Genomic DNA, 17,214 nt, shown 5'->3' with positions numbered 1-17,214 from the left:
CAGTGTATAATATTTAACTCATTGAATTATACCTTTTTTTCTCTCTATCAGACTGTAAATACAACAAGAGTACAGATTGTGTTAGCTTAGCCATCTCTGTATCTTCCAGGACCTAGCACATAATAGGTGACCAGTAAATGTTTGTTGAATAAATGAATGAGATCACAATCAGTGTCAGTAGTGTGTTTTTGAATACTGGTTGTTAGCATCCCAGAGGAGGGGTAGTATAATTGGGAAATATTTATTCAGTAGTCTTCTGTTTAATGTGAGTCTTTTGTTTAACATATCTCCTTCCACATTTAGAACTTCAGAAAGTTTCACTAAAGAGAGAATAGTTCAGCTGAAACTTCTGTTAAAATTCTTCTGCTTTGTTTTCTTATCTCTGCAGTGCTGAATTATCCCAAGGCAATTTCTGGGATGGGCTAGGCTCTCCTCCAGATTGCCCATCTCCTGGGAGTGATGTGTATTGCAGCAGTGAACTGAATGACCCTCAGTATGACCAAAGTCTTCTGGAGAACTTATTTTATACAGTACCTGTAAGTCATTGAACCTAAAGCACTGAGAATTAGAGAACAAATGTATTAATAATATTAGTAGCTGGAGGCATGATACCACTTGCCAGACAGCTATGCATTTTACATACCTTACCTTACTTAATCATAATGACAACCTGAAGAAGAAAGTAGTATCTTCATTTTACAGATGTTGAGACAGGCCTAGTAGAATTTGAGTATTTTGTGCAAGAACATGTAACAAATAAGTATTAGAGCCAGAATTCAAATTCAAGTTTGCCTGAGTCCAAAGCCTATGGTTTAATTAATGTATTATATGGTTTCCTTAGAGCTTTTATAAGGAACAGCTGATGTAGTTACACCCTCAGAACCATCCTTAACTGGTATCTGTTAAAAATATTCCAAAATTACTTCTTACTCGTAGGAGACAAAACTCTTCTGGCCTGTGAGACAGGGATTCTCTTTTCTGGCAGCGCTGGTTTTTTCAAAGTTCTTTTTTCTGTCAAGCCTTATGCTCTTTTCACTGACTTAGCATCTTCTAGAGTCTATACATAGTAAGTCCAATCCCTGTTCCACAAGTAATTGTTTATATGTGCAAAGGTTCATACTCCTGATTTTCCTTTTCTCCAGGTCAAAAAAAGATACTGAAATACAAGGTAGTTTATACCAGCCCAGTAGTAAGCCAGTGAGGGCTACTACAGTTTGGAAGAAGCAGGGAAAACTTTTACATGAGATTGTTGGGGAAAAGCATAATGAAGAATAAAGGGTTTTAACTGAGACTTGAAAGATAGTGTTTTGAGAAGCAGAGAAAAGATACAAAATGGGTGTAGAAGAATGACCTGTGCAGAAAATCACATTTTTGCACTACAAGGGATCCAGTTGACTAGATGAGAATTTGTGTGGAAAAGAAGTTGAAAAGGCAGGCTAGCACATTGCAGCCAATCTGTGAAAGGCTTTTCATGTCAGGTGAAGAGGAAGTCACATATCACAAGAGTGTTTTAGGAATCTGAGTCTGGCAGCCATACAGGGGGGCAGACTGAAGAGGGAATAACCAGAAGCAGATAGGAAGCCACTGGGCTACGGGAGGTATGAGAGAGAATGCCTGAATGAGAGTAGCAGCAGTGGGATTGGACACGAGGAGGTGGGTGAGAAAGACCTTAGGAACTGTTAGGATTTCATGACTTCCCACCTTCACAGTCATCACTGATAATATGTTCCCTATAGGATAACGAGGAAATATTTATTACATATTTATTACCCATTTTCTGTGTGCTAGGGACTTCACATCTTATCTATCATTTATTAAATACTTGGGCAGGTTGTTTGTTTTTTTTTTTTTTATGGCTGAAACTAATGGAGCACTAAATACTGTTTTTCATTCATTATTTTGTTTAATTCTTTTTTTTTTTTTCCGAGACGGAGTCTCTCATTCTGTCACCCAGGCTGGAGTGCAGAGGCATAATCTCGGATCACCGCAACCTCCGCCTCCCGGGTTCAAGCAATTCTCCTGCCTCAGCCTCCCGAGTAGCTGGGATTACAGGCACATGCCACTGCACCTGGCTAATTTTTGTATTTTTATTAGAGACAGGCTTTCACCATGTTGGCCAGGCTGGTCTTGAACTCGTGACCTCAAGTGATCTGCCCACCTCACTCTCCCAAACTGCTGTGATTACAGGCGTAAGCCACCATGTCCAGCTCTATTTTATTTAATTCTTTTACCAGCTGCATGAGATAGTATTATCTCTCCTTTACATAGCATTAAACAAAAGCTTAAAGAGGTTAAGTACTAATAATTAAGTGGCAGAATTGGAATTCTCACCCTAGTCTATCTGACAAAAAGCCTGTATTTTTTTCTACTAGACCACAGTGTGTCGTCAGTCTTGAGCATGGTGTTAGAATCTGACCGTGAATGACCTCTCTAACTTTGTCTCCCACTTACACCCTTTACCCACCGGAGTCTCCAGCCTTACTGGAGTCTCATGCCACTTGACACTCTGAAACATTTTAGCTCTTTTTTTTTTTTTTTCCTGTAAAGACAGGGTCTTACTATGTTGTCCAAGTTGGTCTCAAACTCCTGGCTCAAGCAGTTCTCCTGCCTTGGCCTCCCAAAGGGTTGAGATTACAGGCATGAGCCACTGCACCTGGCCTTAGCTCTTGTATCTCCCTATTTTTTGCTGGTACTAATCCTTCTACTTTGAATGCTGAAATGCTCTTATCCATCTGATAAACTTAATTCTTAAAGATCAACTCATCACCTCTGTGAAGAAATCATCCCAGACTTCTCCAAGCATAATTTGTTACCTGAATACCCATATATCTTGCACATATTTCTATTATAGCTCTTACCACGTTGTATGATATAGTCCCTTGTACGCAGGAATGTGTCTTCATTCTTTTTATTACCAGTACAGCAAAGACCTGACAGATACCGAGTGCTCACTCAGTGAATACTTAGTGAATAAATGAATGTGTGAATGGTACTACATAATCCCCCATGCTATTTGAACAAAATAATTTTAGAAAATGTTTGTTGCCTGAAAGAAGGAGTGAACTAACTGACCATGAGACAGCGGGAAAGTCAAGGAGTTACAATGTTCCTTCCCCAAAGTCAGTGTTTGACATTCTTAATATTGAATAGCATTCACAGTGTGATTACCTTGTATTTTGGTACCTGAAATTCTTAGCTGTTGAGCAATGTAGTTTATGTTAACCTTAATTCCTTTCAGCCCTTGGACTCATCTAGATCTTGATTACCTTGTCAATAACCTTTTTTATTTTTTTAATACTTTAAGTTCTAGGGTACGTGTGCACAATGTGTGGTCTGTTTCATATGTATACATGTGCCATGTTGGTTTACTGCACCCATCAACTCATCATTTACATTAGGTATTTCTCCTAATACTATCCCTTCTCCAACCCTCCACCCCCCAACAGGCCCCAGTGTGTGATGTTCCCCACCCTGTGTCTAAGTGATCTCATTGTTCAGTTCCCATCTATGAGTAAGAATAGGCGGTGTCTGGTTTTCTGTCCTTGTGATAGTTTGCTCAGAATGATGGTTTCCAGCTTCATCCGTGTCCCTGCAAAGAACATGACCTCAACCTTTTTTGTGGCTGCATAGTATTCCGTGGTGTATATGTGCCACATTTTCTTAATCCAGTCTATCATTAATGGAATTCGGGTTGGTTCCAAGTCTTTGCTATTGTGAATAGTGCTGCAATAAACATATGTGTGCATGTATCTTTATAGCAGCATGATTTATAATCCTTTGAGTATATACCCAGTAATGGAATTGCTGGGTCAAATGGTAATTCTAGTTCTAGATCTTTGAGGAATTGCCACACTGTCTTCCGCAATGATTGAACTAATTTACACTCCCACCAGCAGTGTAAAAGCATTCCTATTTCTCCACATCCTCTCCAGCATCTGTGGAAACAAACCTTTTTTTAGAAATAACTGTGCATATTGATAAGGATCCTTCGAAATGGAGCCTTGTAAGACAATGTTGTCCATTAGAACTTCCTGTGATGACAGAAATGTCCTGTACTCACATTGTCCAATTCGGTAGCCAGTAGTCACATGGGCAAGGACTTCATGACTAAAACACCAAAAGCAATGGCAACAAAAGCCAAAATTGACAAATGGTATCTAATTAAACTAAAGAGCTTCTGCACAGCAAAAGAAACTATCATCAAAGTGAACAGGCAACCTACAGAATGGGAGAAAATTTTTGCAATCTACCCATCTGACAAAGGGCTATTACCTAGAATCTACAAAGAACTTAAACAAATTTACAAGAAAAAAATCAAACAATCCCATCAAAAAGTGGATGAAGGATATAAACAGATACTTCTCAAAAGAAGACATTTATGCAGCAACAGATACATGAAAAAATGCTCATCATCACTGGTCATCAGAGAAATGCAAACCAAACCACAATGAGATGCAATCTCACGCCAGTTACAATGCAATCATTAAAAAGTCAGGAAACAATAGATGCTGGAGAGGATGTGGAGAAATAGGAACGCTTTTACACTGTTGGTGGGAGTGTAAAGTAGTTCAACCATTGTGGAAGACAGTGTGGCAATTCCTCAAGGATCTAGAACTAGAATTACCATTTGACCCAGCAATCCCATTACTGGGTGTATACCCAAAGGATTATAAATCATGCTACTATAAAGACATATGCACACATATGTTTATTGCAGCACTATTCACAATAGCAAAGACTTGGAGCCAACCCAAATGTCCAACAGTAATAGACTGAATTAAGAAAATGTGGCACATATACACCATGGAATACTATGTAGCCATAAAAAAGGTTGAGGTCATGCCCTTTGCAGGGACATGGATGAAACTGGAAACCATCATTCTGAACAAATTATCACAAGGACAGAAAACCAAACACTGCCTGTTCTCACTCATAGATGGGAATTGAACAATGAGATCACTTAGACACAGGTGGGGAACATCACACACTGGGGCCTGTCGAGGGGTGGAGGGCTGGGGGAGGGATAGCATTAGGAGGAATACCTAATGTAAATGATGAGTTGATGGGTGCAGTAAACCAACATGACACATGTATACATATGTAACAAATCGCACATTGTGCACATGTACCCTACACTTAAAGTATAATTTAAAAAAAAGAAAAAAGTAACCTGACAATCATGCTATTCAACGTAGCTACTAGCCACATGCTGCTGCTTAAATTAGTTGACATTACATAAAATTTAAAATTTATTCTTCATTTGCACTCATCAATAACCATTTTTAAAAGTTGCCACTTAAAGGAAATCTTAAAGGCAAAAATCTTTGTAATTTTGCCTTTTAAAGTTGTATTGTGGTGGCGCGGTGGCTCACGCCTGTAATCCCAGCACTTTGGGAGGCCAAGGCAGGCAGATCACTTAAGGTCAGGAGTTCGAGACCAGCCTGGACAACATGGTGAAACCCTGTCTCTACTAAAACTACAAAAATTAGCCAGGTGTGGTGGCGCATGCCTATAGTCCCAGCTACTTGGGAGGCTGAGGCATGAGAATCACTGGAACCTGGGAGGCGGAGGTTACAGTGAGCGGAGATCATACCACTGCACTCCAGCCTGGGCAACAGACCGAGACTCCATCTCAAAAAAAAAAAAGTTGTATTGCTTCCAAGAAGACATTCTTATCATGCTTATTTAAATTAATTTGTCCCCCTGTCACAGATCAACACATTATACCCCCTGACACGCTGAAAAAAGGGTAGTTTTAAATGATAGACTTAAAATAACTTTGGGTTTGTGTCCTGAATTTATATTATATTAGCAAGCTTTGTATCTTTTTTTTTAAATGGAACCCAGTAACTATAATGCCATCTTCTCTCTTTATTTTACATTTTGTGATGTAAAGGGCTGATCAGTCCATTGCAGTAGCTGCCTTTTCTCAAAATAAAAATGAATTGCAAGGGGCTTAGCCATTGGTTCCCTCATTAAGGAAATTTGTGACCTATATATAGTAAACAGTTCATTTTAGCAAGATTAAAAGCAGAATGAATCATTTGTAGTATAGAATGGTGACAAAAAGTAGTCTTGGCTGGGTACAGTGGCTCACCCCTATAATTCCAGCACTTTGGGAGGCCGAGGCGGGCAGATCACTTGAGCCCAATAGTTTGAGACCAGCCTGGGCAACATGGCCAAACTTTAACTCTACAAAAAATACAAAAATTAGCCAGGGGTGGTGGCACATGCCTGTAGTCCCAGCTAGGAGGCTGAGGTAGGAGGATCACATGAGCCCCGGGGAGGTCAGGGTTACAGTGAGCTGTGATTGTGCCACTGCACTCCAGCCTGGCAACACAGTGAGACTGTGTCTCAAAAAAATAAATAAATAAGTAGTCTATCCAAATAATTAGGTGACATCGTCCAAGTCATTTGGCCTCAAACTATGGTAGAAATACAGGCTTTGAAGCCCATGGAGATCAAAATCTGGCTTTACAGGTATGGTTCATAAACAAGCTGCCTTACTTTTTTCAGCTCTGATTTTCTCTCTTGTAAAAACTGAGATAAAGGAACCTTGTAGGAATGTGGTGAATGTTAGAAATATACATGTAGCATTAAGCATAATACCAGACATGCAGTCTATAGTCAATAAATAATTATTATTGTTATTGAGAATTTGAAAGAAGAATCTACCTTCATTTATTTGCTTTCAACTGAACTTGTAGGTTATTTTTGTGAACTTCAGATTATTTTTGTATAACCAGGAGAAATACAGGATTATCTTCCTGGTGTCAGTTCTTTCTTTAAGAGAGTGATGTATGTACAGAGAAGAACTTGCTTTCTTTCTTTTTTTTTTTTTAGAACTTGCTTTCTTTAGAGAAATGTTTCGTTGCCACAATCCCCAAAGCAGCTGTCTTTTAGTGTCTCTGTTTCTTCCTCTCCGTAGAAATCTGATACCAGCATCAGTGATTTCCTCAGTGAAGAGGATGATGTTGTCACTTCTAAAAAAATAAGCCAGTCAACAGCTCTTGCCAGATCGTCTAAGGTTCTGGAGTCAAGTGATCATAAGCTGAAGAAGAGGTCAACAGGCAAGAAAAATAGGTGAGCTGCTCTGTTTATTTAAAGGTAAATGCAAAGGAATATTATTTTCACAAGATCTCCTAAGGTGAAATGACCCATTTGTCCAGCACCATTAGAGTGATTAAGTTGCAATAACTCAGTAAACATTGTAATTCTTAAAAATGTAATAATCTGAAAAGATGGGTACTTTTTTTTTCCATAGGTTTTGGGGAACAGGTAGTATTTGGTCACCTGAATAAGTTCTTTAGTGGTGATTTCTGAGATTTTGTTGTACCCATCACCTAAGCAATATGATACTGTACCCAATTTGTAGCCTTTTTTTTTTTTTTTTTTTTTTTTTGAGACAGAGTTTTGCTCTTGTTTCCCAGGCTGGAGTGCAATGGCACGATCTCAGATTACTGCAACCTCCACCTCCAGGATTGAAGCAATTCTTCTGCCGAGTAGCTGGGATTACAGGCATGCACCACCATGCCCAGCTAATTTTTATTTTTAGTAGAGACGCAGTTTCTCCATGTTGCTCAGGCTACTCTTGAACTCCCAGCCTCAGGTGATCCGCCCACCTTGGCCTCCCAAAGTGCTGGGATTACAGGTGTGAGCCACCGCACCCGGCCTCTAATTTGTAGTCTTTTATCCCTCACCTTCTTCCCACTGTTTCCCTCAGTTTCAAAAGTCCATTGTATCATTCTTATGCCTTTGCATCCTCATAGCTTAACTTCCACTTATGAGTGAGAACGTACAATGTTTGGTTTTCCATTCCTGAGCTACATCACTTAGAATAATGGTCTCCAATTCCATCCAGATTGCTGCAAATGCCGTTATTTCGTTTCTTTTTTATGGTTGAGTAGTATTCCATATATATATATGGAATTTCTTTATCCACTCGTTGATTGATGGACATTTAGGCTGGTTCCATATTTTTGCAATTGCAAATTGTGCTGCTATAAACATTCGTGTACAAGTATCTTTTCCATATAATGACTTCTTTTCCTCTGGGTAGATACTAGAAGTAGGATTGCTGGATCAAATGGTAGTTCTACTTTTAGTTATTTAAGGAATGTCCACACTGTTTTCCATAGTTGTTGTACTAGTTTACATTCCCACCGGCAGCGTAATAGTGTTCCCTTTTCACCACATCCCCACCAACATTCTTTTTTTTTTTTTTTTTTAATGGCCATTCTTGCAGGAGTAAAATGGTATCACACTATGGTTTTGATTTGCATTTCCCTGATCATTAGTGATGTTGAGCATATTTTCATACATTTGTTGGCCATTTGTATATCTTCTTTTGAGAATTGTTTATTCATATCCTTAGCCCACTTTTGATGCGATTGTTTGATTTTTTTCTCGCTAATTTGTTTACCTTCCTTATAGATTCTGAATATTAGTCCTTTGTCAGATGTATAGATTGTGAAGATTTTCTCCCATTCTGTGGGTTGTCTGTTTACTCTGCTGACTGTTTCTTTTGCTGTGCAGAAGCTTTTTAGTTTAATTAAGTTCCATCTATTTATCTTTGTTTTTGTTGCATTTGCTTTTGAGTTCTTGGTCATGAAGTCTTTGTCTAAACCAATGTCTAGAAGGGTTTTTCCATTGTTGTCTTCTAGAATTTTTATGATTTGAGGTCTTAGATTTAGTCCTTGATCCATCTTGAGTCGATATTTTTATAAGGTGAGAGATGAACATCCAATTTCATTCTTCTACATGTGGCTTGCCAATTGTCCCAATACCATTTGTTGAATAGGGTGTCCTTTCACCACTTTATGTTTTTGTTTGCTTTGTCGAAGATCAGTTGGCTATAAATATTTGGCTTTATTTCTGGATTCTCTATTCTGGTCCATTGGTCTGTGTGTCTGTTTTTATACCAATACCATGCCGTTTTTGTGACTATGGCCTTACAGTATAGTTTGAAGTCAGGTAATGTAATGCCTCCAGATTTGTTCTTTTTGCTTAGTCTTGCTTTGGCTATGTGGGCTCTTTTTTGGTTCCATATGAATTTTAAGATTTTTTTTTCTAGTTCTGTGAAGAATGATGAGGGTATTTTGATGGGAATTACACTGAATTTGTAGATTGCTTTTGGCAGTATGGTCATTTTCATTTTATTGATTCTACCAAGATAGGTATAATTTAAATGGTTAAGGAAGAAAGCAGGATTCTAGGTTGTATGTGTACTGTAATCACGACTATGTAGAAAATATGCATAAGGAAAGCAAATGAGAAGAAATACACAAAAGTGACAATAGTAGTTACATTAGGATAGTGGGTAACTGAAATAAGTTCTGTGTCCCTTCTAGAAAAACCTAAATTTGTAGTTTCAGTTTCTGTACTCATGTGTATTGTATATATGTGTGTGTGTGTGTGTGTGTATATATATGTGTGTGTATATGTGTGTGTGTGTATGTGTGTGTATGTGTGTGTGTGTATATGTATATATATAGTATTTAAAAATTTTTTTGTACTGCGAGCATAGATTCCAGTTACCCTGAATATACACTCTCAAACCTTTAGATTATAATTGTTTTTACATTTTTTGAGATTTCTTGCACTATAGGACCAGAATTCTGATAATTAAGGTTGTTTCCAATCCTTGATAACTTGTGAATCAAGATGCTTGACTGGGTGTGGTGGTTCACACCTGTAATCCCAGCACTTTGGGAAGCTGAGGCAGGAGGATTGCTTGAGTCTGAGTTCAAGACCAGCCTGGGCAACATAGTAATATCTCATCTGTACAAAAAATACAAAAATTAGCCGGGTGTGATGACCCATGCTTGTGGTCCCAGCTACTTGAGAAGTTGAGGTGGGAGGATCATTTGAGCCCAGGAGGTCAAGGCTGCAGTGAGCCATGATCATGCCACTGCACTCTGGCCTGGGTGACAGAGCAATACCCTGTGCAAAAATAAAAATTAAAAAATTAAAACTTGCTGCCCTCCCTCTTTCCTCATCTTGCCTGTGCAAACTAGATTGTTTCATGTGAAGCCTGTAACAGTATGCCTCACTGCTCGTGTGAACTCCTTTCAGAAATTTGGTTGAACAACAGATGCTCTCAGAAACTCCAGAAGATACCCAAACGATGACACTAAGTGTGGATAGACTGGCCCTTTTGGGTAGAACACATTCAGTCAGAATCATCATTGAAACCATGGGAATTCCTCCAGATAATCATCAGATGACCCCTGACAAAAAAAGCTATGCTGGTCCACCACCTAAGGTGACTACAGCAAAAAAGCGGTATGTCTCTAACATGAGAAAGCTAAATTTGACATTTTTCGAAAGTGTGTGTGATGATAATAATCAAAAGTTGTATAATACTGTGATTTGGGATGTGTTTTCATATGCATCATTTAATGTACAGAAATATACTGAATCCCCACTAGATCCCAAGAACTGTGTAAGTATGGGACTAAAGAAAATTAAGACACAGACTCTGTTCTTACATATCTTACAGTGAGCAGGACAGAGAAACATTTAAATGGCTATCTATAACATAAGGCTTTAGGGCCCAAAATAGATGTTTTGTATTAAAAGTGCTGTGGGAACGCAAGAAAGGGAACCTTTGATTCTCTGACAAGGATTGGTGGAAAGCTTTGAAGAAGAGGTAAGGTTTCTGAGTACTAGAGGTCCTGAAAATAGGACTTCAAATATATGTTGGATTTATCAGACAGAAATTAGGTTTATTGTTTGGTTAGTTTTTAATCACTTTTTTTGTTTTTCTTTTTAGCACTTTCTTTGTAGAATATCACTTTCCTGTGGGCTTTTCGGAAAGCGGATTGGGAAAGACAGCTTTGATCACTGAGGTTGTTCGACTCGCCTCCAGTAAAATTACAAATGGAAGTAAGAGACACACTGGTTTTCTGCACCTTAGACATTCTGACTTTGGAAGAATTTTTGAATTCGTAATTACTCATTTGACTTTTTTTTTTTTTTTGACATGGAGTCTCGCTCTTTCGCCCAGGCTAGAGTGTGGTGGCGCAATCTCTACTCACTGCAGCCTCCGCCTCCCGGGTTCAAGCAATTCTCCCATCTCAGCCTCCTGAGTAGCTGGGATTACAGGCGCATGCCACCCCACCCAGCTAATTTTTGTATTTTTTAGTAGAGACGTGGTTTCACCATGTTGGCCAGGGTGGTTTCGAACTCCTGACTTCAGGTGATCCGTGCACCTCGGCCTCCCAGAGTGCTGGGATTACAGGCATGAGCCATCATGCCTGGCCTCATTTGACTTTTGTAGTATCATAAAATCTTAGAGCTAGAAAGAACTTTGAAGTGAATCTACTGTAATTTCTGTATTTTATAAGGGAGTAAACAGGCCCAGTGATACTATGACTATTCTAATATAAGGCAGCAGGTCACTAATAACATAACTGACTAGAACTCAAAAATATTATGATGCTTAAATCATTTTCTTTCAACTGTCGCCATTTTTCTTCTTTTAAAACAACTTTAACAAGACATAATTTACATACTGTACAATTTACTCGTTTAAAGTATAAAATTTTTTAATTTTTTTTTTTTTTTTTTTTTGTGACGGAGTCTCATTCTGTCGCCTAGGCTAGAGTGTAGTTGCTTGATCTCAGCTCACTGCAACCTCCACCTCCTGGCTTCAAGCAATTCTCCTGCCTTAGCCACCTGAGTAACTGGGATTACAGGTGCGTGCCAGCATGCCTGGCTAATTTTTGTATTTTTAGTAGAGATGGGGTTTCACCATGTTGGTCAGGCTGGTCTTGAACTCCTGACCTTAAGTGATCCACCTGCCTTGGCCTCCCACAGTGCTGGGATACAGGCATGAGCCACCATGCCCGGCCAATATTTTCAAGGCTGTGCAACCATCAGCACAATCTAATTTTAGAACATTTTCATTCCCCTAAAAGAAGCCCCATACTTACTAGCTTTCACTTCCCATTTCCCTCTTTCCCCAGCCCTAAGCAACTGCTAATCTTCTTTCTGTCTCTATCAGTTTGTCCATTCTAGGTGTCTCATATAAATGGAATCATGCAACTTGTGATTTTTTTGACTACTGTCTTTGACTTACCATAATATTTTTAGGTTTCAAGTTGTAGTATATATCAGTCCTTCATTCCTTTCTATGGCTAATACTTCATTGCATAGATATACCACATTTCATTTATCCTTTCCTCAGTTGATGGACATTCAGGTTGTTTCCACTTTTTGGCAATTTTGCATAATGTTGCTATGTGAACATTTGTGTACATGTTTTTGTATGGACCATGTGCTTTCATTTCCGTTGGGTATATATCTAATGGTAGAATTGCTGGGTCATATGGTAACTTTATGTTTTAATTTTTTCAAGAATTGCCAGACTGTTTTCAACAGTGGCTGCACCATTTTCCCACTATCAGTATATGAATGTTCTGATTTGTCTACATCCTCATCAACACTTGTTACTTTCCATTCTTTTTTATTCTGGTCATCCTGGTGGATGTGAAGTGACATCACATTGATTTTGATTTGCATTTTCCTTGATGGCCAGTCATGTCAAGCATCTTTTCATGTGCTTATTGGCCATTTATATATCTTCTTTGGAGAAATGCCTATTCAGATCCTTTGTTCATTTTCAAATCAGACTCTTTGTTATTGAGTTATAAGAGTTCTTTGTATATCCTAAATACAAGCCCCTTATCAGATCTATGATTTGCAAATATTTTCTCCCATTCTGTGGGTTGGCCTTTCACTCTCTAGATGGTATTGTTTACAGCACAAAAGTTTTTCATTTTTATGTACTCTAGTTTATCTGTTTTTTTCTTTTGTTGCTTATGCTTTTGGTGTTGTCTTTTTTTTTCTAATTTGTTTTAAATATTTCAGATACAGAAAAAGGATAATATAATAGACATTTATGTTCCTGCCACCCAAAATTACAGCCACTTTTCTAATATATTCTGAGGATACCTTTGCCTTGGTTTTCCAGTTTGATCTATGAATAGTTAGTTCATCAGTGTTAAGTTTCTTCTCTGGGAAGTAGTTTGAGAAATAAAAGATGTGGTCCTAAAACTCCTATTACATAGTCAAATAACTTTTCCTTTACAGCATAGTAACATGGGATTTTTAAATTTTTACTTTGCTTTGTTTTGTTTCCTTTTAGAACTAGATAATCATTCACATGGTTCAAAATTCAAAAGTTGCATCCTTGCAGACAAACAAGGTTGTTGCTTTTATATCCTTCCTTAAGCCATTATAGATAGATAGATAGATAGATAGATAGATAGATAGATAGATAGATGTGTGTATGTGTGTGTGTGTGCGCACGTGCGTGTGTACCAGCAAATATGTTTATTCCAGGGGTGTCCAATCTTTTGGCTTCCATGGACCACATTGGAAGAATTGTCTTGGACCACACATAAAATACGCTAACACTAACAATAGCTGATGAGCTTAAAAAAAAAATCACAAAAAAATCTTACAGTGTTTTAAGATAGTTTACAGATTTGTGTTGGGCTGCATTCAAAGCCATCATGGGCCACTTGTGGGCTCACAGGTTGGACAAGCTTGGTTTATCCCTTCCCCCACCTCCTGTCCTCCATGCTTCTGCAAGTGTTAGTGCACCATACACAAGTTGAGTGTCCTTTCTTTAAAGTGGTTAGAACCAGAAGTATTTAGGATTTCAGATTTTTTCAGATTTTGGAATATTTGCATATACATTAATACGATATCTTGGGCATAGGACCCAAATCTAAACATGAAATTCATTTATGTATCATATAGACCTTATACGCATAGCCTGAAGGTAATTTTGTACAATGTTTTAAATAATTTTGTGCATGAAATAAAGTTTTCACTGCGTTTTGACTGAGACCATCACATGAGGTAGGGTATGGTATTTTCCACTCTGGCATCATATTGGCATTCAGAAAGTTTTGGATTTTGGAGCATTTTGGATTTTGAGTTTTGGGGTTAGGGCTGCCCAACCTGTACGTGGTTCTGCACCTTGCCTTTAATCTTAGGAATTTTTGCATATCAGGATATAAAGAGGAAAGAGGAAACTCACAGATGAGGAAAGAGGAAACTGAGACGTAAATTAATTAAGTAGCTTGTGTAATATCACACAGCTGGTTTATGGTAGAACTAGAACTTCAACCTAGCACCATTTCGATTCCAAAATGTGCCTTAATCTATATTGCTTCTTAAACATTATTTTTATTTTTGGCCACAGTGATTGATCCTCTCTCTGTTTTTCTGAGAAGGATTATATGGGAAATGTGGAATAAGCATTGAGCCAAGAATTGCAAGACTGGGTTCTAGTTCTGATTATACCACACACTAATCATGCACCTTAGGCAAAATCACTGTCTTACCTGTGGGCCTCTCTTAATAATAATATGGATTAGACTAGGTATTAATCTGGATCCCTTTCAACTCTTGAAAAAAATCTTCTCTGGGACAGTGTTAGCAAGTTATTTACCTGAATTTTTTCTTCACTTACTGCCTTAACTCACAGACAGAATACATCAGTTATCCAAGCCCAAAATAATACAGTTGTGAGTAGCAGTTTTGATCAACTAATTCCAAGTTTGTAAAATTGCTTGCAGCTGGCATAATGTAAATTAACTTTACTCAGTGGTGAAAAATAATGAGCTTAAGAAACAGAGAATTATATGAGAAATATAGTAACAGTGCAAGAACGTACCTAAGTAGTAAGGAGAAATTGAAATAGGATTCTGTTTGTACATAAAGAATTTTACAGTGTCTAAAGTGCTTTTTCCTTTATTACCTCAGTTGATCCTCCCAGCACACCAATGAGGTGCAAGTGTTATCTTACTTCCCTTTCCCAGGTAGGGCAACCAAATAAACTGATCTAGTGGATGTGGGCTTCCTGGGCCCAGACCTTTTGTTCGTAGTTTCTGTGCATTGATCCACACAGCAAGGTCCAGATCCTGTCCAACAGTGCCAAGAAAAGTATAGAGTCACCAATTAATATGGCCAGAGATGAATAGAGAGATCGGTAGGTTAAAATGGGTCATTTGAATGAATGCTAGAAATAGCAGATTCTCTTCATAACTGGGCCTCTTGTGAGGATTCTTCAGATTCATGATCCATTTTAAGGGCCTTAGCAGTGAATGGACAGGAAGATCATTTTATAGGTGATAAAGTGTTTCTGAGGTGGTAATAATAAACAATAGAACTGGAGCTTAAACTTACATCCTTTGACTCTGGTGTCAAATTCTTTATTTTATTTTATTTTATTGATTTATTTATTTTATTTATTTATTTTTGAGACAGAGTCTCGCTCTGTTGCCCAGGCTGGAGTGCAATGGCGTGATCTAGGCTCACTGTAAGCTCTGCCTCCAAGGTTCACGCCATTCTCCTGCCTCAGCCTCCTGAGTAGCTGGGACTTCAGGCGCCCACCACCTCGCCTGGCTAATTTTTTTTTTTTTTTTTTTTTTTTTGTATTTTTAGTAGAGACAGGGTTTCACCGTGTTAGCCAGGATGGTCTCAATCTCCTAACCTCGTGATCTGCCCATCTCGGCCTCCCAAAGTGCTGGGATTACAGGCATGAGCCACCGCACCCGGCCTCAAATTCTTTTTATTTACTAGTTAAAACTCTATAGCCATGAGCACAAACTCAAATACCACCATCACTTCTTCCACTTACACTTATAGCAGACACCCCTTCCTTTCCACCCAAGAGACAGACTGTGCTTTGCCTGACACTGCTAACATCAGTACCTGATACCTTGTTTGTGACAATAGGAGTGTCCAGAAGATAAGTTTATTTTTGTTGTTATAGTTTTTTATTCCATTCTTCTATTTATCTGTTTATCCCTCATTGTTCCACCTCCAGGCAGCCCCCTTCTTTTAGTATACTACCTACCAACTTGTCTTTTAAAAACAGTCCTATTACCTAAAACAAAGTGAAGTGTATAGGTATGTCTCCTTACACATCCAGTACTCATGATCGGCATTCATTTCTCATAGCAAAGCAGAGCAACATAGCACTGCCTGTCTTCTGTGTACTATCTTCAGGGTTTTCTCTTTGTCCCTGCTCATTCAGTCCTACAGCCCTAGCACTTTCTGTGAAATTACACTGACAAGATTTCTGCAGGAGATTTTAATTAAATTTGAAAGGGAAGCAGGTGGTATCAAGGCATGGATTGATGATGACTTCAGTTGGGTGGTGTGACATGTCTGTGTGTCTGGTTCTCCTTACAGAGGTGAAGTTCCAGCAGCGATTTGTGTTTCCAGTACAGTTTGGTGGCCCAATGATAGAGCACTGGTGGAATTCCAACCTCACTTTCCAAATTTATGCAAAGAAAACTCCACAGAAAAAGGTACTTTGAATGATTTTGGCCTTTGCCTTACCTTCACCCCAGGGATTTGGAGCATACCTAAAACTATATTCTTGCCTAAACTAGGAATCTTCAGGTGCAGGCAGTACTAATAATCCATTGTTATTATTATTATTACTACTACAAATCTCTGCTGTTTGTCGTGGGCCAGATGTAATACTAAAGACTCTACCCAAGCACACTATCAATTTTAATCACCACAACTCTGTGAATTAGGTACATTATTATCTTCATTCTACAGATGAAGAAACTGAGATTTGGTGAAATAACATGTCCAAGATCACTCAATCTAATAAAAGAACCAAGACACCATCCCAAATCTGCTGTCTTTAGATCCCAAGTTCTTAACCTCTTTATTGTGCTGTTCCCTTCTAGAGAAAGGTAGCTATATTGATACAGGCTATCAGCCTTAATTTGAGATTTTACTTCCTGTTTGCAGGCAGAATACATAAGTTATCCAAGCCCAAAATAATACAGTTGTGAGTAGCAGTTTTGATCAACTAATTCCAAGTTTATAAAATTACTTTCAGCTGGCATAAAGTAAAACAATAAACTATAACAAGCAGTTTTTACTTCCTTCAATAAAAGAATAGTCTTTATAATCTTTTGACCTCTTATTTGGTATGGATAGCATGAAGAACATCTTGTTTTCTTTTGCTTTTTTCAGAAGACATATACAATACAGGTCCTTTTTGGAAAATTATAGCAAAATAGAAAGGGCGGGAAAGGCATCATTTCATAACTCAAAATAAACTCTATTAACATTTCGATGTATTTACATTGAATCATTTTCCTATACCTAGTTAATGGCATTTTTTTTTCTTTTCTTTTTTTCTTTTTTTCTTTTTTTTTTTTTTGAGAC

At 38.2% G+C, this 17,214-nt stretch overlaps 1 protein-coding gene across 12 annotated transcripts in view; it reads left to right on the top strand.

Moving 5' to 3' along the window:
* The window catches only part of C2CD3 (C2 domain containing 3 centriole elongation regulator), a 155,172-nt gene that overhangs the window by 52,249 nt on the left and 85,709 nt on the right, over positions 1-17,214 (top strand). For all 12 annotated transcript variants that reach the window (XR_012423507.1, XR_012423505.1, XR_006692000.3 and 9 more), the window contains 5 exons: positions 389-536; positions 6,929-7,083; positions 10,075-10,284; positions 10,775-10,887; positions 16,216-16,334. Coding sequence is in view for 6 of the 12 variants with exons in the window: in XM_074014742.1 (XP_073870843.1) it covers positions 389-536; positions 6,929-7,083; positions 10,075-10,284; positions 10,775-10,887; positions 16,216-16,334 (745 nt within the window). In the remaining 6 variants the exon portion in view is untranslated. The remainder of the gene's footprint in view (positions 1-388; positions 537-6,928; positions 7,084-10,074; positions 10,285-10,774; positions 10,888-16,215; positions 16,335-17,214) is intronic.

Source organism: Macaca fascicularis, chromosome 14 (genome assembly GCF_037993035.2).
Source record: "Macaca fascicularis isolate 582-1 chromosome 14, T2T-MFA8v1.1".
Taxonomy (NCBI): domain Eukaryota; kingdom Metazoa; phylum Chordata; class Mammalia; order Primates; family Cercopithecidae; genus Macaca; species Macaca fascicularis.
The sequence above is the reverse complement of the archived record's forward strand: the minus strand, read 5'-3'. Positions and strand labels throughout refer to the sequence as shown.